Source organism: Pelobates fuscus, chromosome 4 (genome assembly GCF_036172605.1).
Source record: "Pelobates fuscus isolate aPelFus1 chromosome 4, aPelFus1.pri, whole genome shotgun sequence".
NCBI classification, from domain to species: Eukaryota; Metazoa; Chordata; class Amphibia; order Anura; family Pelobatidae; genus Pelobates; species Pelobates fuscus.
In genome coordinates this window covers 72,863,467-72,885,195 of record NC_086320.1, presented here as the reverse complement: position 1 = coordinate 72,885,195, position 21,729 = coordinate 72,863,467, and the positions used below count along the sequence as shown (strand labels likewise).

Below are 21,729 nucleotides of genomic sequence, written 5' to 3'. Positions count from 1 at the left end.
TTGACCTTTATATTAGTTTTACTTTTATCTCACACACACACACACACAGACTCCATCTATATCTGTATATTTCAGATATATGCCTGTTTTTACTTCAATCTAAATAAATGTGTTTTTATTTACAATCTGCTCTATCCTCCTGTTTTTGCTTTATTACAAGCTCCAAGGAACCATCTTCCATTGAAAACGGATTCATCACGAAGAATGATGTATATATGACGGGCTTGAAATTAACCAAATTCCTGTGAGTGCATTAATTGTGCGGGGTGACAGACATTTGACGTTATCACCCTATGTTCTATTTTGCAGCTCTCCCTTAGATCTCTGGAATTATATTTCTCGTACCTACTTAAGGTGGTATTATCTCGTATTTGGAGAGTTGTTTATAGATATAGATAGAGAGAGAGAGAGAGAGAGCGAGCATCTACCCTACTTATTTGTATGTTTTAGCTAAGAAAAAAGTTAAGCTTAAATTAAAGTTAATAAGCTTAAAATACCCAAGGTTAGTTTCTCTTTCAATTATGTGTAGTTTTCCTGCAGTGCTGTAAAATGTTTTGCCGTTTTCAGCAGTGTAATCGAGCTTCATTAGCCACCCCCCCCTCTCACATTTCAACATATTCCTGATTCCCAGTCTCTGAAAGAAACATGCCTTTTGCAGCCAATGAAAATAGAGGCGTATCTTATCTAGTGTAAGAAATGCTCACAGCACAGACTGCACTGAGTCTATATGTGCTCTTCAGTCCCTGCAAGCCAACCTCACTAGCGGTTAACCCCCCCCCCCCCTCCGCCAGTCAACCTCCCTACCCAGTGTCATCCCCTTCCCCTACACCCCTGTTATTCAACCTCGAGAGACAGACAGCGATACCACGAAGCTCTATAGGTATTTATGAGTACGTCTGTCTCTCTTTATAATAAACATGACACCATATGATGCCTAATGTGGTGAGGAAGAGCGTGTGCGCGTGTTTTCTTTTTAAGTTCTAGTATCTGAATGCTGAGGACTCAGACTAGGCATTGTGGGCATGTGTTGAGCTGAGAGAAACTTAGGCACATCCAGTAAGGTGTGTCATTTTCTGATTCTGTGTTCTGATTCTCATAGACCAGTGGTTCCCAGCCTTTTTTTCACTTTCAAGAGTACCTCTTGGCGGATACACACCCTAACATACAGAGAAGCACAGATGCACACATACATACACAAGGACCCAGACACAAACATACTGATATGCACAATGACACAAATACACTATACAAACTGACACCCAAAACAAACACACATACCTTTTGGGTGGCTTCTGCCAGGTTGAGGGCTATCTCCTCTCCTGGTACACCCACCTCCCACACAGCTTGGTGTGTTACAGCTGGGAGGAAGTGATCATCTCCCTCTCACTTATTCCCAGCACTCCGTCCAAGTTACAAGAGGCGCAGTCACGTTATTAAAGTGCTGCAGGGCACAATCGAGCCCTTCATTGCACATGTTTATCGGGTGGCCGCAAGTGCATGGGCCACCCAATGGACCCGTTCATCTTGCGGTCCCCAGCTCACGCGGGGCTCCGCAACCATTACCTTTTGTTTTTTTCCCGTGAACCCCAAGGAGCACTGAATTGTGCATTTTGTGACAGTACGTTTACTGTTGGGTGGGCCTCCATTTAGATGAAGTAGTTATGGTGACCGGAGTGTTCCTTTAACCCCGTAAGGACCAAACTTCTGAAATAAAAGGGAATCATGACATGTCATGTGTCCTTAAGGGGTTAAGCTACATTATCAAAAAATGCAAGACAATTAGATACAATCTCACTCAAGCACTTAAGTGCAAAATATACTATGAAGAAAGACTCAAAAGTATTTACCAGTTATCACTTTCCATGGAAGAAACACCCCCCCCCCCCTCTCCTCTCCTCTCGCAAAAAAAAATGTTTTCTGCACCCCCCCCCCCCCCCCCCTCCCAAATACATCTGGAATTTATATCACGATCTGTGATCCACAAATGCACAGAAAAAGAACAAAAGTCAAATCTGGTATAAAATGCATGGTTCTGAAACTGCAAAGTTAGAAAAATCAAACGTCAAATAATTACATTATTATCCATTTTCATAGTGAACACTTTTTACGTTGCCCTCCCATATTATTTGTTATTCAGTATTTAAATTGAGGAAATATACTGAATATCAGCAGACCGATATGCTCCACTGATTAGACAGAGTTGTGTAGAAGGATTTACAAGTTTAAATATAAAACCATTAAACCAGACTGCAATGCTTTCATGCTAATGTAGTAAACAGAACATCACCAATCAACACTACTAACTTGTCAGTTTGTCATTTGGGATCAAAAGGTTTCCGAGGGATTTCTCTAGTTCAAGAACCAAAGAGTCACCTGTACAATTAGGATAATTATAGAACACATTGCAGGCTGGCAGATATGCATTATGAAATGTTCTGCATGGAAAACAAATACTTAACCTTTACAACAACCAGTGATTTAAATATCAGGTCAAACAGTAAATGCGTAAATCGTGGGGTAACTTTTGGGCTTATTGTACTCATGCACAGTTTTGTTGTTTTGTGAATCTTAGGGTCGTACTCAGGTGTCTCTCTATTGTAGGTGTAAGTTTCGCTGGACTAGCGGAAAAGCTTTAAAAGGTTATTAGCATAGTGAGTTTGAGTATCTAACTTGATGGCTATCCTGCTTGTTAGATGGGGGGGTTGTTTATGCTAGGGCCACAAGAGTGTGCCTCCAATGGCAGGTATGTACTGGGGCCAAAGTTCAAGCTCTATCCCTCTAGTGTTGCTAAACTTGTGTGTCGGTGGCGGGCGAGGTGGGGGGTATTCGCCAGGGTATGGGTCGTAGCATGGGGGCTTAAAATGGATAAGTCACATCTCCAGTTTGGGGGGTCATGGGGTTAGATTAGCTATGTCTAGCTAACTGCAGTCCATCATAACTTGGCGAGGAGGATCCTCCACATCAGGGTTGTGCCTCAGGTCTTCGCTGCGGCAGTTGCCGTGGGTTCTTTCCCTTTTGGGTAGAATGGTGTTATGGCCTTCGGGTTCCAGCGTTGGTGGCTTGGTGGTGTGGGTGCCAGGTGATTGTAGTGATTCCCCTGGTATGGCGAGCTTGGTGAGGAGCGCAGGTGCTTCAGTGATGTCTGTGATGAAGTATGCTTCTCCTCCTTGTTTTACTCGCAGTGTTCGTGGGGATCTCCAATTATATTCCACGTTGTGGGTTCGAAGCAGTACCGTGAGGGGTTTCAGCGTTTTGCGCCAGTGAAGTGTCTCTCTGGTGAGGTCTGCGAAGAACGAGAGGGTCATGTTTTCAAAGTTGAGTGGGGTAGTCCCCTTTAGGGCTGCATGCACCAGCGCCTTATCCGTTCCACTCCGAAAGCGTACGATCAGATCCCTAGAGGCCTTTTCTGGTGCCCGGTTGGGTTTCGGTATTCTGAAGTGCCCGTCTAGGGTGATATTCCTCGCCTGTTTGGGCTCCAATAGGTGAGCCATGAGCCTCCGGAGGAAGTGTGGGAGCTCAGATGCGGGCATATTCTCCGGGATTCCCCGGATTTTCAAATTATTGCGGCGCCTGGAGTCCTCCAGAGCGGCAAATCGGAGATCGGAGGTAGCCTGACTTTTGGTGAGTGCTTGCACTTCTAGTTTATTGGGCTATTGTTTGGGTCAGGTGCTCCGAGGTGGTTTCCACTGCGCCTATGCGGCCTACCAGGCCTGTGATGTCCGTGCGGAGCAAGGCCACATCCACCTGTATAGTTTTCTGCAGGGCCCCTAACATGTTCTCCAGCATAGATGCTGTCACAGGTTCATTGGTTGCAGGCTTCTGGGGGGGTCGTATTGGCAGTATTTGCCCCTCTCCCTCTAGGGATAAATCCTCGGAGTCATAGAAGTCCCCCATGTCGGTGGCCATCTTGGGACCATGCGTCCCATATGTTTGGCAGAACAGATCGCCTATACTGGAGCCCGGTTTGGGTTTTTCGGGCTTCAGCTTCTTGGACTTCCTGCCCATAGTTGTTAGGGGGGGACTTGGCTGCAGTGTTGCGGCTGAATAGTCAATTTGTCGCCGGTTTTCGGGCGTTTTACCCCGGAGCTCGTCGCTCGTGCGGCCGCTCAGCTCAGTAGCTTGGCTCCGCCCCCCTAAATATTTACTTCTCTAATAACTGGACTACACCACAACCAGAAGTCTAGCTTCCCCACTAAACCATCTGTACGGTGTAAACATGTAGTCTGTTCACACTACTGAAATTAGTCTCCATTTGCTGACGTACACAGCTCAGCTCAAAGCGCTGTTCATAGAGCTTGACAGAGAACTGTACGGTGTATGTCAAGCTCACTGTACAGCTCCTGCAAGTTGAGTATAGGGCAATTGTGCTACACAAATGCTAGACTTTTCCATACGAATTAAGTGGCGAAAGGCCTGGATGTTAGATAAGAAATATAAAACCTCAAAACTGGTTGAGAATTTAAAAAGGCAATTACCAAAGGGACAAGTCTCTGGCATCATAACAACTACAATAATTGTAGGTTAGTGGTACTTGAAGTGTGTAAGACTAGAGGCAGCACAATACATTATGTGCTGTACTGGACCAGCATAACCAACAGATTAGAAATCCCACTGCTTGTGTGAATAAAGGATTAATTGGCATGAATAAATTAAAAAAAAAAAAAATTGTTCAGAGATTTTTAAGTACTAGAAGTCTACTAAAAATTGCATTAATTGGTATGAAAATTGCCCACTATATTGACTATTAAGCTGGGAATATTATAAGGTAACAAGTCTGTGGGTGGTACTTAAAGGGTCACCAAGCATTCTAAGGTATGTTCATCTCATTATGGTGCAAAGAGGTTCCCTGTCACGGTGTCTTCGCAGATATAATACTGCTCCCAAACGTGAAAGCCTCTTTTGCTAGACCAAGTTGTGTGCTGTATGTATTACAATTCCTCCCTAGATCTCGAGGAAATCCCCAGCATTTTGCAATTGGAGGATTTTACTCGCTACACAGTGAATTGAAAACTGAATTGCAAAAGTTAGACTCTAGTCAAGTTAAACAATTCCAAGCCATTCAATTTTGCCTAGGTGCTGCAATCTGGTTTTTCAAATGACTGTTTAGTAAATAACTAAGTGACCACCATGTTCACAATCCCAAACAGAGCTGGCAAACTGATAGAAGCTTCAATACGATTTATAGTAAAACCAGAAAATTACATCGGACAGGGCTCAAAATGTCAAGTTCTATGCTGCTAGCCAGGCCTCTGGCCACTGCAAACCGGAATCTTCTATCACTAAAGGCTAGTAAGAATAATATGAACATTTTGAGCCGTGCCCTAGAACATATAAAACAGATCCTGATTGGTGGACCATTTCCTGGTCTTGGAATCAGTGAATCTTGCCTGTGCTACTTTAGGGACTTTGTTATATATATTTTTTTCTCCGAGAATAAGTTAGACCAGGTTAAAAATGGGTGTCACTTTCAATCCTGCAGTGCCCCTTTAATAAACAGATTACAAGATTGATAGCTAAAATGTTATAAATAACATAAAAATAGTCGGTCTTAAAAAACATCATATCAACATGTACAATCATATTAGATGGCTTAGTGTGTACAAAACTGTGGCTTCCAAAACGCATGTAAACCAACAAACAAATGCATTTCAATGCTCTCTGGCATTTAAAATATTAATGGGTTCAGTCATTTGATGCCATGTAAAGTCAAATAAAGTCACAACAATGCTGTAGTGTACCAAGTGTATATTTAAATTTACTGTATGCAATCTAACATCACATTTGGTCATAATTTATCGAATATACATAAATGATTGAAGTAGTAAAAGAATTCAGTTTCAAGAGAATAAGATCTTATTTGTGAAAAAGTAATGCACAATAGAATTTAAAGCCAGGTCCAGTTTCTAAGCATTGAGTGAGTTTGTTCCTAATAAAGCAGAATTTTGTGAAATGTTTATATATTATAATATTTATATATATATATATGTATGTATATATTGACAGTTCTACAAGGAAAAAAACCAAAAACTATTTATATTGGCTAGATGAAATGGGGAGGGGGGAATAAAATAAGACATACTCTACTTACATATTCACAAAGCAGAATTTTCACGTTTAAAATACTCTCATTTATGGTTTTCGTTTTAACTTTTTAATAAACTAAACCTACTTTGGACCCCACCAAAATAAAATAAAACATAAAAAAAATACAAACACATTGCTCATATTATTTTAAAAAAGTTAGGCGGTACAACGCTTAAGAAAAGGTTTCAGGTTAGCAGAATTTCCTGACATTAAATATCACAAGCCATTTGTTAATTTCAGTAAGCAAAGTGGACTTAAGAGAGAGTACTTTAAATAGCCTTCTGGATCATTTATTATCTTTAAAAAGCACAAATAAAATCAAGTTTATGGTAGGACTATATATGCAACATGGATAAGCAGTGGGAAAGAGAGGGTGTTGACACACTCACTCAAAAAATCCATTAAAAAACAAAATCAAATAGTGATGCTTACTTAGTGAAGCACAGTAGTCCAAACATGATTATTTGTAACATTTCATCGTTTGGGAAGAATTGTGAGGAGTTGCAGTAAGCATTTGAAATGGCTATTTGAGACAAGTCCGTACCGTAGTTAACTTTAAGAGGACATGCAATATCTATAATTTTGACCACGGATTAATTGGATAACATTTCCAAAGGAAGGGGAAAGAAAAACTGAATTGTAAAATTTTAAATAGGCTTGTGGATTTGCCCTACAAAGCTTAACGCCATCACAAGTGCTTGAGTATTTCACAGATTCACTAGCTGGATCTACTCACATTTTCCCTCCTTAAAATATTGTATAACCTTGACATTTGTCATGGCGAGGGGGGTATTTTATATGTCTATATAAAAATATTAGTAGCCTTTATAGTGTTTTGTCTGCTCTCTCTGGGTAAAGCATGTAATGAACTACTTATTGAACTGTTATCTCTATCAGATTTCAACCTCAACCGTTCCAATATCTCTCAATGCATCGTGTGTTAAAGAAGATTAATTTAGACCGGATGTGAAAGTTCAACCTAAGTCTATTAAGAGAGGGAAAAATAATTTATTTGACAAATAAAATGGTTGTGCACTCAGAATGGTCTGGTAGAAAAAAAAAAAAAAAAAAATACAAACACCTGATAATTGACTTTCAAAATTATATAAACAGTAACATTATGCAAAACTGAATAGAGCGATTAACATTCAGTACTTTTAGGCTGGCTCAATATTGAATGACCCAAACTTTTACTACCGGATGAAGAAAATGACAAGTCAACTTGCTTTTTGGTGGACATAGGAAAGTCAATGCTTTCATGCTTCTTGTAGACTAAAACAGTTGGTACTGGCTTGTTTCTGCAGAAAGTGCCTGAAACCTTCTACAATAAGTTAATACAACTTCATAGATCATTAAGTATCGAAATGAAATTTGTTTGACCTCAATCTAAACAAAGTAACAGGGAAGGAAATTAATTGTATGTACCTGTTCACTTAAAGTGTGTTGTATTTGATAAATAGGTTCTCTTTTACAAAGTATAAGAGCAAGAATAAAAAAAATAAAAGCACACGTTTAAAAAGGAATGGAACAGGTCTGAAAGTTAAATGATGGGAGTATGAGAAATGTCTTTTGACCCAGATGTCTAATAAAATGTCAGCATGTACTGGCAGTCAGTGAACAGCATGGGACATTGTGTTCCTTGACACCTGAAAGCTACCACATCATTCTGCACATTCTACATAAAACCCCTACACAACAGGACTTATAAATAGTTACATTCTGCAATTCAGAATGTAAAATAAAAATATGAAAGCAGCAATACATGAGGAGCTCACTGAAGCAGAATCGCAGATCTGTAGCCTAGAGTGATTTGCTGAGCACTCCTGCTTTTTCAGTAATCCCTTTATGTGAACGTATCCTTACAACCATTCTAAAGTATCCCCTGCTTAACTGCTCATGACATAGGACACGTGATGAGAAGCCAAGCCTTCAACTTGACCTGATTATCGGGGACAGGGAGCACTATATTGAAGCAACCTCATAACGTGATGAACAATAATAAAATAATTTAAATTAAAAAAAAGTGGTAAATACAATTACAGTGAATAAATTTTAAATGGGAAACTAATCTCTACAGAGTGAACATGTGATATAAAAACAAGCACTGCTCTTTTAAAAGGATTTAAACCATGACAGACTTGCCAGCAAAATATAAAACCCTCACCAACACCCTTATAGATACAGACCTGCAACTTAGCTTAAGAGAAGAACAGCAGTGCAAAGGCAGTTTGATCCGTACAATGGTAGAGGTCAGCAACGCACTTCTAGATTATAGCAATATGTTTCTGACACCTCTAGTACTGTAGGGTTGCATCACATTCATACACAGATTCATCATCTATTCTGGTCATTCTAACAACAAAAATTTAACTGATACATGAATTAACAATACAATAGTAGTTTTATGCTTTGATAGGACCAACGTAGCTACATCCTATAAATAAAAATACATTTTCTTTGAAAACTGATTGGAGATGTGAGGACTCTGTATATTTCAACCAAATGGTTGTATTCTGTACAGTCCTGTGCAAATATAAAAAAAAAAAAAAAAAAATTTAAAATAAATTTTTTTTGCTATAAGGCTTTGACCCTACAGTTTTCACAGCAACAACTATTGTCCAGCACAGTACCATATTTTGCAAGCCTTCAGTCCAAAATATTTCAACAATCAAATTTTAAATTCTGTTCAGCTGCAGCACCCATGAGTTTTAAACGCCCATTGGCAATCAGTCGTCTATTGTCATACAAACGTCTGCTGACTCATCCCATCGAGGAGGTGGTTTCGGTCTTTCCCATTGTGAAGGATCATTCTGTTCTCCCCAACGCGATGGGTCATTTTGCTCTGACCACCGCGCATGGTCACTCTGATCTTCCCCCTCATCTACAAGGTCATCATCAGCATCAACTGCCTCCACAGCGTCATTGTCATCATATTCTTCATCCCTGGTGAAGTCTGCATCTGCCACCTGTTCAACACCTGATTCTTGAAGCCCTGGTTGAGATTTATCCACACAGTCCACACAAACTCCATATCGCCGAGAGCCATGTCGGATTCCTACACTGGCCGCCAGCATGAAGATCTTCTTACACACCATGCACTTGTATTTTTTATCTTTTTTGTGCACCTATGGAAGACAGACATGCAGCATATAGTTAGTTGCCAAGAAAAAAAAAATAATATAAATAAATTACTCAAAATATATACAAATGTTAGAAAACTGATAGTTGCACTCTGCAATTCGGAGGCTAAAGGTGTACTGTCAATCACCTTTTATACTAAACTAGCTACACTGGTATCAATATTAAATTTAAAAAATACTCCAAACACAAGAACTCTGTACTGATTATGGTGCCAGGAGTTCCCTGGTGCCCCCACACTTTAAGTAGCAAAACTTATTTATAAGAGTTTGAATTCTGGTCTGGGTGATTGAGGAAGCTCCACATTTTGGCAAGTTTGTTAACCTAATCTTTACTTTGTAATATCTTGATTGTGCTAGAATTTCCAACACAGTCAACATGAGGATTTGATAAAGATTTTATCTTTATGAAATACTTCAAAGTGGCAGGGTGGTGACAGTCACTTTACCTAAGTAAAAAAAAAAAAAAAAAAAAAAGTTATACACAATGTGCCCTACTATTTACTTCCAAACATCCCTGCATGTTGCGTCACTTGTACAGCCTAATCACATTCTATGTATTTCTCAGTCTCAATGAGTACAGTACACATCGTTAAACTAGTTGAGAATTTCATATTTTTAAGTGTTAAAATAACCCTGCTGGAGAACTCATTATAATTGCTTTATACTCTTATTGACCCTTTACCAATTTGGTATCTTGAATTAACTGATCCTAAAATGGCACTTCAAAATAATAATAATAATAATAATAATAATAATAATAATAATAATAATCATAATAATAAAAAAAAAAAAAAAAAAAAATCATGCTAAACTTGCGGCCCACATATATTTGTGGCCCACCTGCCCTGGGGTCACTTTGTGTTGTGGCTGCGACCAGCTGCAAGACAAGAAAGATATTTCCTACCTGATTCAGGTCTTCACTCCCATGGCTGATCGCGAGCTCCAGCAGGCCAGCCACTACCCTTTCCTTCTGCTCGCAGTGCCAGAGGAGCGTCTGGCCTGCTTGAGCAGAGAAGAGCAGGGTTGAAACTGGAAGACGGGTGGCTCATCTTAAGGTAGAGGAAGAGGGGCTTGGGAGACCCTCCTGTGTAGTGTGCTAAATTGGGGAGGGGGCAGTGTATTTGAGGAAGGGACAAAGCAGTGTATAAAAATTGGGGGAGGGAGTGAGCAGTGTATAGAAATTGGGGGAGGGAGTGAGCAGTGTATAAAATTGGGGGAGGGAGTGAGCAGTGTATAAAATTGGGGGAGGGAGTGAGCAGTGTATAAAATTGGGGGAGGGAGTGAGCAGTGTATAAAATTGGGGGAGGGAGTATGCAGTGTATTAGAGTGGTGGAAGGGGAAGGCATTGTGTTAAATTAGTGGGAGGGGGACAGCGTGTTAAATTAGGGGCAGGGCAGTGTATTCAATTAGAGTGGAGGGAGGAGGAGCAGTGTATTAGAATGGGGGAGAGGGCAGTGTATTCGATTTGTGGGCAGTGTATTAGAATTGGGTCTGTATGGAGGCGCTGACCGCTCCCCATGGAGATGCTGATTGGCCACGCAGCTTTTTGCCTCCTCATGCTTTCCTATGGGAAAGCACTGGATTGGCTGAGATCATCAAGTTTCATGATCTCAGCTAAAGTGAAGGACACACTCATAGGACTTCAAGGTAGAAAAAGGCATTAATAATCGAGAGTCGAAAAATAGTCTTGCCCCCGAAACCTACAGGGTATGTCAGCTAGTGTAATCTACATGTAGGTTGCTGGGTTTGATGTATATCGAGTTGTGTGAAGTGGCAAATTCCCTAAACTGCCAGTATAGGAGAGGAGCTCGCTCAAAGCACGTCTCTCCACCATGACAGTCAGGCCCCGCCCCCCTTCTATTTGTGTTTTACATGTAACCTTTGTAACCTGTAACCTAGTGAAATATCGACCACTTGTACGGTTTTAAAGAGCTTTGCTATTTATTCTTACAAGTTTTTTCACTTATAAGTTATTTAAAATAAACAGACCAAGTGTATTTTCTACTCTCCGGTGATTCTATTAACAAATGTTTACCGGTTTTACACATCAACATGTAAAGACATCTCTTTCCTTCTATTTACAGTCACGCTTATCACAAACACATATACTGAAAGTGTGGGGGGTGAATAAGGAGTGGGCACTTACCAAGGAATGCCTTTTCACATGCTCTCTTCTGGTAAACAACTTCCCACAGATGTCGCAACTAAATGATCTCACTCCAGTATGAATGAGCAAGTGTCTTTTTAGTGTCCTTCTATATTTTGCTACATAATTGCAATGCGGACATTTTAACTTGTTTATCAAACCAGCAGATGCATCACCTAAATAAAAAAATAAAAGTATAATTTAAACACCAAAATTTGCAAGTAGAAAATGTCAGAATACTGAACAGATAAAGAATTACTCCAAACCTGATAATAATAAAGACTGTTTACATTATAAAAGCCTTGTGGGGTATAACTATTACACCCCCCACCCCCCCCCAATAATCCAAAGCCAGGAACTGCTCCCGGTGCTGATCTTCCACAGTCAGTCGTGACATCACCCAGCAGGCACACATCCAGTCCAATCGCACACTTCTCTTGTAGAGAAGCCTGTGAGTGGGCAGTTTTGCTGGCTCAGAACATGTGCGCACTCTGGGCCAGCGAGGTGAGGGGGTGTGCAGGAGGAAGGATTTCTCCCAGTCTATAAATGAAGGCAGACAGGAGGGAGCTCCCACATGATGGTACGGGATGGTTACCTTCCCCTTGCAGGCAGTGTTCCTGCATGGTGAATATTCTTATGTCTGTTGCCAGCTGTAAAATGTGTACCAGTTTTAAATCAGGGAGCATAGAGCAAAGTACTTTGCTGTCTAAGTCATGCATGCAACTTCCACACCATTAATAACTGCTTATGTGCAGTGTTTCGAGCTGAAACACTGCACATACATACACCTACCATCACGACCACTTCTAATCAGTGAAATGGTAATGTTGGTTGGAATAACAATTTAAGATTTACAGCTCTATCAATTTATGCACTTTTAACCCCTTAAGGACACATGACATGTGTGACATGTCATGATTCCCTTTTATTCCATAAGTTTGGTCCTTAAGGGGGTTAAAAACAATTTGGAGGAAAAAATAATAATTTTTAAAAGTCATGTGACCTTACCATTTTCAAAATAATTTTCTCTTGTCCATGAATCTGGGAAAAACTTATATTCATTTGAGGTCCCTGAGAGAAACAAAAATAAATATAGTAAATAGGAGGAACAACAAAAATAAGGCACAGCAATTTTACTTTCCACATCTAAAAATGCACAATTTTAAAGGAGCATAGTCAGTCAATCTCAAGTGGTCCAATTATTAAAACATTGGTTGCTTGACCATTTTTTTTTATTTTTTTTTTTTTTTTATTAATTTTTAGTGATTAGCCATATATTGGTATGGCACAACCACCAGTTTACTTTTATTTATTTATGTCATGGCACTGGACAAAACATTATGGTTATACAGAAGTTAATGGAATCCTAGATATCTCAGCTAAGGATGCTCTTAGCTCTTTGGACCAAACACTGATCTCTAGAGCACATTACAAAGTAACTGAATATATAAACATTTTGTACATTCTTGTACTTTAGACGTAGAACTCAAATCCTAATGTAATGCTCAATATTTCACTTTTAGTTTATAATGGGAAGGCTTGGAGTCTCAGTCCTAAGCATCCTGTGATAGCATATTGCTGTAAAAAATTAGAGTTTGAGATTCCACTGGTTACAGAACTAGGGCTGCTAGAGATCTGTTGAAAAGCATCCTTTGAATAAGTTTCGAGTAATGTACATATGTTATATAAGCACGTCTTTTAAAAAAAAGCGTTACTGTGAACAAAGCCAGTGAAGGCATAATGACTCATTTTACTGTGCTTAGCCTACAGACAACTATTTTATTAGCATTATGCTAATGAACGAACATGTCACAGTAAGGTATGTATTGAACTAAAACCATTCAGTGACATGCTAGCCTTTACACAGCTGAAAAGGTCATTTTTAACCTGCACTGTATTCCTTTCAGAAGGTTCATTGCTGTCAAAAGTGGATAGCCATTATACACATAGATCTAAAAAGATCTGCACCAACAGACAGTGATCACCTCAACATTCAAAGCTGTGAATCTGAGAACAGGCTTGTTTGACTGTCCACTGCTGTGACTATGTAAGCAAGAAAAACACAAACCGTTCCAAGGGGCTTCACCTAGAACCCAACTATAATCTAGTTTGAGCCAAAAAAAAGAAAGAAAGGAGCCACCCAGTCTCAAGATTCTGGTTCAATAACTTAGTGGTAATCTTCTGATGAAATTTGTATGGCAATCATTAAAGAAGGGAATAATGGACAACAAAAACATACAAAAGGGCACATTAAGGCGTCACAAGACAAAGGCGCCTATTCACAAATGACATTATCCAGCTGAGTTAGGAATTGAAAGCCTTGTCACAGCTGAGCTCAAGTAAACGTGTGAAGTGACCACAAACTCAATTTAACCAAAGACACAGCCTCACTACACGTGATTTATGAGACATTCAGTCCAGAAATGACAAGACATAACTTAATCACAACAATCTGGCTTCTATAAGTTGCTTAGATCTTTAGCATGCAGGTTTACTATAAAATTATGAATTATGCCGACTAATCATTATAATGGGAATCAACTCCATGAATGAGGCTGGAAACACTGCCTACCATCCTCAATTGATCAAGGAGATCATTTGGAGTACTAGATACGGTAAGTTACAATAATGTATATCAACCTTATTCTATGTCCAAGGTACCTGAGCTATTACCACGTGTAACATGCACGCAGTGGGATTACGAAATTTGTAGAATCTAGCAGTCAGACATAATAGAATCCAGTTTTATTTTTAATCCAGCTATAAATAAAAATTCACAGATGTGTATTAATAAAAATAACTAACTAAATAAATAAATAAAATAAAAAATAAATAATGAGCCATCACAAAACAAGAGAAAATTATATTACGGTGCACAAAACATAACATAATAGCACATATAATTAGTAACACAAACCTGATGCCTGTGCTTTCTACCTGCTGTCCCCTTTGTTTAGACACTAGAAGGTGTGTGACTATGATTAAGAAACACCCCAGTGATAAATTGCAACACAAGTCTCTGGTGTCTTCCTTTACAAAAATGATTTGAAAGCCTAGCACAAGCAGAAATAAATTAACAAAACAAAAAGAATAAGAACTGCATCTGAAGTGAAATGTAAGCACTACATACAAAAAGTCCATACGTAATTGGCTACACTGTGTTTTAAAGAATGGTATTTATTATGATGACATTACAGAAAATAAAATTGTAGAACAAACCAATCTTGAAAGCGAATGGAGTGTTGCAAAAACATTTTTTTTTTTAAATGTCAATTATTTCACAGTAGATTTAAAGGACATACATTTATAATCACCTGTGCACAGGTTAGAGGTCATGAGGTAACCTCAAATGCACTCAATATTTAAGAACAGCTCTGATGCATCATGCTAAAGACATTACGCAGATTATTTTGCATGACGCCAGATGCAGAAAGAGAGAGAGAAAAATAAAGCAATAACAAACTAAAGTGTTTTGTAATATATCACCACTGTTGATTCTCAACCATACAGTTCACACTCAGAATCCCCTACTAATAACGCTCTCAGTGATGTATATAAGCTTACGCCAGACAATGGACATTTTATAGAAGATGGAGCATAAAAATAAGCCATATTCTATAAATGACAAGAGACTCCCTGCATGTGTAAAGAAGTGATCTCATATCAAACTAACAAGCAAATTCATAGTGGGCTACAAAATATTTACCATGTAGATTTTTTACTTTTATATTTTGTAAATATTAAGACTGCATTTACATACCATTGATCGCATTACTGCGGTAGGGTATCCATTACCAAAGTACAACCAAGCACAGTCTCCTCAGGACTCACCAGCAGACAAGAATTCTAACATTACACTAGTTTTGCAGAGGTGTGATTATGGATCTCAATGAAAAAGACCAGGCCAAGTCAAGTCACTTGTACTAAAGGAAGATCACAAAATGCTGTATTTTCCAGTATGACAAACATGTTTGGTTTATAGTTAAACCATAGCTGAAAGAATGCCTTTAATTTCAGGACCGGTTGTGTAGCACCAGACTAGAAGTAACAAACGGGAAGTGCATATAAATTAACAGATCTAGATTTTAAAATGGAAATGGTCATTCCCTATTTAAGCTAGCAGCTAATATAATGAATGTTGGATTTCATGCAAAAAACTAAATGATGTATAGTGTAAAGTATTTTAAGTGCATTAAATGGACAATTTGTGACAAGTTCCAGGAGTCAGGGAACCTACATGCTTAGCAACTTGCTAGGGCCAAACATTTGTATATAGAAAGCTATAAATATACAACTTTGCAGATGTTTTCACACCAAGTATTAGATCCATGTGAGGATTTTGCACAACGGAATAGAAAACATAGTATTTTAAACATACATGGCCTGCTGGGCAAAAGTGTGTAAATTATTCCAAATTCTGCAGTACCATATGGATGCAGACAGAGCACAATTGAAGGTATACCCAAGCATGCACACTACAGTACAGCATTTCTGCATGCTCAAAGCATCATGGGGAGGTGAAGTCACCCACAATACGGAAGAGCAGCAGTAAGTGAATTAGTGAGAATATATTATATATATATATATATATATATATATATATATATATATATATATATATATATATATATATATATATATATAACCAACTATACCTTGCACTCAGCCTTCAATTGTGTGACCGGGTGCATCACCGAGGCTCCAATATCCAAAAAGTAGTTATGGTAGGTTGCACTCACGGATTCTTTAAAACGTAGCTTTTATTTTTAGTATTAAGAGCAAATCAATGTTTCAGTCCCTCTTGTGGACCTGATGAAAGTCCACAAGAGGGACTGAAACGTTGATTTGCTCTTAATACTAAAAATAAAAGCTAAGTTTTAAAGAATCCGTGAGTGCAGTCTACCATAACTGCTTTTTTTTTTTTTTTAATCCCAGTTAATACTGCAATAATGAGAAAACAAGTAGCTGGCAATTGAATTATATAGTACCGCCTAAGCATTTTTATACACACTGTATGACAACGTCCATTTTCTCTCCATACAGTTTCATAGGTATCAGCTATACAAATTATACTGTTTAAAGCCTGCTCTTGAAAAGTCTGTGCTCCCAGAACGTACAATAAAACAAACACCAATAGGGTTGCTCGCTAAAATGAGAATTGCCAGGAATTCAACTTCAAATTTAAAGCCAAAGCAGTCAAACTGGAAGCTGACTGACAAAGAGGTTTTTGTAATTTGTCTATTTTGCCCTTAAATTTGATAATTTAAATTCCCAACAATTTTCACACTGACAAATAACTCTGCAAGTATGGCTAAAGAAAAAAGACCTATAGATTAATAACTGCAAGGAGCAGATCCAGATTCATAAAACTATGCATCTAAGCAACAAAGTAAAGCAGTAGAGTTTTTGTAATATCTTTAAAACCATTATGCCCCCCAAAAATACACATATACACTCACATGTAAGATTACCTGCTCCATCATGGAAGCACTGCACATCCTCTTCTGTGTAGGGAATGGGTTGCGGGAGCATTGTGTTACTATCCACTTGAAGTTCATTGTTTGGAGGGATATTATAAACAAATCTTTTCGTGGTTAAGTTTTTCCTTCTCTGTTTGCTGGGCTCTTGCATCCCAACTGAATTGGAGCCCATATCATTCCACACAAACACTTTTGCCTGACCTTGTGGCTCAATTTCCGTCACTTCCGGAGAACTGTCCTGAATCCATGTAGAATCGTTTGACTGAAAGCTCTCATTTGGGGTTTCATCTAAATTAAACCCATCTTCTAGCTTCACACTGCTCGCCAAACTAGTCAGATTGCGTGTGGCCCAGAAGCTTACCGCTTTTTGGTCACGGTGTGCAGGGCCATCCTTATTTTTTCGTTTGTTATAGTTCACCATAATGTTCTCTGGAGCTTCATTTTTGATACTGATATTCAAGGCATCTTTGATGAAGTTACGACAGGACTGTACAACCTCAGTCATCTGCAGGTAGCTGGCCACAGTCATCACCTCAATGGCATTTTGGCTGGTGAGTACAAGGTTACCAGAGTACATGAAGTCCAGGATGATGGAAAAACCATGAACAGCAACAACATCTAAATAGGTAACAGTGGTTTGGTCACGGCTTTCTTTGTTTGTAAAACAGTATAAGGTTTTAAAAAAACGGCTTCCTGCAACCAGTATATTTTTATGAGCTCTGAAAACCTTTCCGTTTACCACTATGTTGACATCGCAAAGTATCCCTTTTTTTCTCTGCTCATTTAACTCTTGCAGCAGTTGGTAGCAATAAGAATTCTCATTTGGCTTGGTACTGTATTCACTGTATGACTCTGCCACTTCCGGTTTTATGTCAGGCTCCTAAAATAGGTAAATAAAGTAAATGTTAAATGCGTAAAAGAGGATACAATATTTCAACAAGTATTTTCTTTCCAATAATCAATGTATTAAGACAGCCTGTCCTCTTTTGCCGGTTTATTTTAATTTGTCACATATACACACAAAACCAAAATACCAGAGTATGGCAGTATACAGGGATACCTTTTTATTGGACTAACTTCATATTTCAAAGACAAGCTTTTGCGAGTTTTCCTCTCTTCCTCAGTGAGGAAGAGAGGGAAAACTCTTGCAAGCTTGTCTTTGAAATCCCAAATTTTCTCTTTATATCCATATGTCTGTGACATACAGGTGCCAAATGTTATTGTTTTTACTTTTTAAAGCCTTATAGGGGGTGAGCAGACTGATCAGCACGTGCGAAAGTAAAATGCAATGATTTTGAGACTGCACAATTATACTAATAGTCATCTGCAACATATATATCACTTATAATAACAAATATGTAAAATAATGAGTGGAAGGAAAGTAATAACATTACAGTAATTGCAAACTATGTGCAACTTTAATTGTACAAAAATGCTACAATGTAGTGTTACACGTTGACGGTATCCATCTAACAATGTAAATTGTATTATATTAAAAACCATGAAAAAAATAAATGCACATATTTTGCATGTACATATGGGCATAGATGCATCATTTAATTATAAAACTACAACCGTGGCAACATTATGTATTATGGCCCTTAAAGGGTATATCACATATGCGTTGTGCTCTTCTTTCACACTCACAAAACCCAGTATAGTGCACGCATTATGCACTTCCAAAAACAGGAATGTTCTGCAGAGCATTAATATTTTCACAATATACATGACTAGCATTTTGGTATATACATGTGTAACCACAGTAATAATTTTTTTTTCAAAAAATTATACATAAGCCAGGTATCCACATGTGCTCAAAATGCCCCATGAGTAAACCAGACACTTTTTAACTTATAACTTTTGTATCAAAGAAGTTAATTAAATGTATATGGATCACAGCAATTCTAGTCATTGAAACATAGCTAAGAAGCTATTATTCAGGGAAAGCAGAGTGTGATTCCCTAACCGTTTATGAATAAAACTCCTTATGTTCTGATGAAGTATCAGAGCTGTAGTTGTAATACACCTGAGATGTACCTGTTGGCCATTACCTAATGAACCACTATTTTATGCTGTTTATGTGCTAGGCCTTCCTGCCCTTAGACCAGGCCATGGGAGAGTGAAGCCAGCTGGTCACAACATTAGGGATCTGTGTTACAGAGAGACCCCCCTATCGGGGGCAGCAAGGCAGTCAGTTTGGGTAACAGCCACGTAGCGACACGTCCCTACCCCGGGACAGTCCTGCTGCGGGCGGCGCCCACCTGGGGGAGCTGGGGAGGAGAAAAGGAGGGGGCACAGGAAGAGAAGATGGGGGCCTAGGAGAACGGGGAGGGCGGGGAACACACTTCCGGCCTGGGTCTCACACCAGCTCAGGCTCCTTCATATTATGTAGGTCACCCCTTGCTTCTCAGCACAAGCCAGGCCTCTCAGATGACTGCACTTAGCACCAGCCGCCCCTCCTCCTCCTCTTAGCAGATAGTGTAATCAGCTTACACCGAGGGTGGGGTGCAGAGACACAGATCCCCAAGGACATGGCTTCCATCTGCCCAACAAAGGGGTGGCTCATCACGTGAACCGATCCCTTGCACCCTATCCACAGATATCCACAGAGAACGAGCTTGTATTAATGTGTATCAATCCATTACAGATGTGTATACAGTAACAAACAGAACAGGTTAATATTTGGCACACTAGCCAACAGCTTGGTTACAAGTGGCATGTGTTAGCATCGTGACTCATAGCACTCTGAGGCATCACAGCCAAAACAACCAACAATGGGACTTCAGTATCAATGGACGGATGTAACTATCCAAAACGTCAGATTACACACACACATCTCCCACTATCCTGCAGTGCTGGTGCCTAATGTCTGAACTCTGGTACAAACACACTATGGGGTGTCATAGCTTAATTCCAATAGTTCATGGTACTAAACGTGTTTATATCAGGAGTTAAAGCAATTTGATACAATGTGTTGCTATAGTGTATTAGCTGGAAGATAAAGAGTTGATAAAGTCAGGAGCAGGGTTACAATAAAGTCCGATTAGGGGGTATTAGATTGTGGCCTCCCAGTTATACCTGGAAGCCTGTATGGCCACGGTTATTATAAAGCAGGATTACAATAAAGTAATATTAACAGTGAGCCCCAGCTGTATGGCCATGGTTATTATAAAGCAGGGTTAAATAAGGTCAGATATAGAGGGGCATTGATCTGTGACCCCCAGTTACCTGGAAGCCTGTATGAGCATGGTTATTATACAGCAGGGTAATAATAGGGTCCGATTAGGGGGACACTGAACTATGACCCCCAGTTATACCTGGAAGCCTGAATGACCATGGTTATTATACAGCAGGGTAATAATAGGGTGGCATTGGACTGTGACCCCCAGTTATTCCTGGAAGCCTGTATGAGCCTGGTTATTATACAGCAGGGTAATAATAGGGTCAGATTAGGGGGGCATTGGGACTGTGACCCCCAGTTATTCCTGGAAGCCTGTATAAGCAGTGTTATTATACAGCAATGTTGGCTCCCAGCCACTTACCTGAGCTGCAGGGTCGTTCATGCGGTGCTCGTTGGACTGGTTGTGCCGGAGCAGGGTGGCCCTCTTGTAGACACGGGTTCCCTTGGCTAGCTCGTCGTGTCCCGGCTGGCCCTGGCCTTTGTGGCACCAGGAGCAGGACATGAGGCCTGTCTCCTGGCTGAAGTGCAGCCATGGGAACTCGTGCAGCCAGGAGCCCTGGAAGGAGCAGTGCAGGCTGGGCAGCAGGGACTGGGAGCGGGCGGCGGGCAGGAGGCCGTATCTCCGGGGGGCATCCTCTTCTTCCTCATCCTCGGCCACCCCCGCCGGGTCACCTCTCCCCGCCTGCCCGGCCGCCGCTTCATCCTCCTCCTCCTCTTCTTCCTCGTCCTCCTCCTCCTCCTCGCTGCTCCCCACGCTGACCGAGCCGCCGGCAGCCGCGGGGCCCCCTCCTCCTGCTGCGGTCCCGGCCTGGGGCTGCCTGCTCTCCGCCCGGCCGGCCATCACCATGCCGCGGTAGGCCTCAGCCGCCTCCTCCTCGTCCTCCTCCTCCAGCAGGGCCTCGGCGTCCAGCTCCACCTCCACCTCCTGGCCCGCCGGCCCGCTCCCCCCGCCGCCGCCATTCAGCTGCCGGAGGGCCCAGCCGGCCTCCTCCACGGCCAGCAGGCCGGAGCCGTTGTTGTTGTTGTTGTTACCGGGGGCGATGGCGGAGGACAGGCCGAGGCCGCCGCCTCCTCGGAAGGCCAAGGTCCTGCGGTTCATCTCCGCCATGTTCGCGGCTCTCGCAGCGCCGGCAGCCGGACCGGGGGGCCCCGAGCCCTCCCGCAGGGGCCACCACCAGCTCGCGCTCCCCTCACACACAGCGAGCTGCTCCGGGCGGCCGCTCGGTCACCGCGGGGGATTGTGGGAGCCGCTCGGTCACGGGGTGTGGGGGGAGACCGGGGTCGGTGAGCCGGTCTGTCTGTCGGTCCGGAGATGGTGTCCCGGTGGGTCTCTCTCTCTCTCGCTATACGCGGCCCTGGCCGAGGTCGAATGGCAAATGAACAACGGACTGCGCCCACAATGCACCGGGGCGCTGTCCGGAGAGGGGGAGTCAGGGGGGCGGGTGAGGTGGGGGTGGGGGAGCAGGCTGGGGGAGGCCTCCTCTTCTTTCCACTCACAGCAGACAGCTCGCCTGCCTCACCCCACTCCGAGCAGCACTGCACCCTGCTTAGGGGCAGGGACTACCTCACCCTGCAAGGGTCAAACTAGAACAGCTTCCCAGACACTGAGTGTGTGTACACTGAGAGAGGGGGTACCCAGGACCCCAATTATTAACACTATACTACTATCATCATAATAACACACTGAGAGAGGGGGGA

General features: G+C 41.1%; 1 protein-coding gene across 2 annotated transcripts; it reads right to left on the bottom strand.

Moving 5' to 3' along the window:
- Window positions 1-5,980: 5,980 nt before the first annotated feature.
- On the bottom strand, window positions 5,981-21,472 carry ZBTB10 (zinc finger and BTB domain containing 10). 2 transcript variants are annotated; one of them, XM_063451300.1, is made up of 5 exons: window positions 20,393-21,472; window positions 16,830-17,730; window positions 12,379-12,441; window positions 11,371-11,546; window positions 5,981-9,209 (listed from the first exon to the last, which is right to left on the bottom strand). In XM_063451300.1, exons 1-5 carry the CDS (start codon window positions 21,137-21,139, stop codon window positions 8,811-8,813), a joined length of 2,286 nt encoding a protein of 761 aa, XP_063307370.1. In that variant the 5' UTR covers window positions 21,140-21,472; the 3' UTR covers window positions 5,981-8,810. The 2 variants fall into 2 exon arrangements, with proteins under 2 accessions (XP_063307370.1, XP_063307371.1); XM_063451301.1 differs by having other exon boundaries at window positions 16,842-17,730.
- Between the last annotated feature and the right edge of the window lie 257 nt (window positions 21,473-21,729).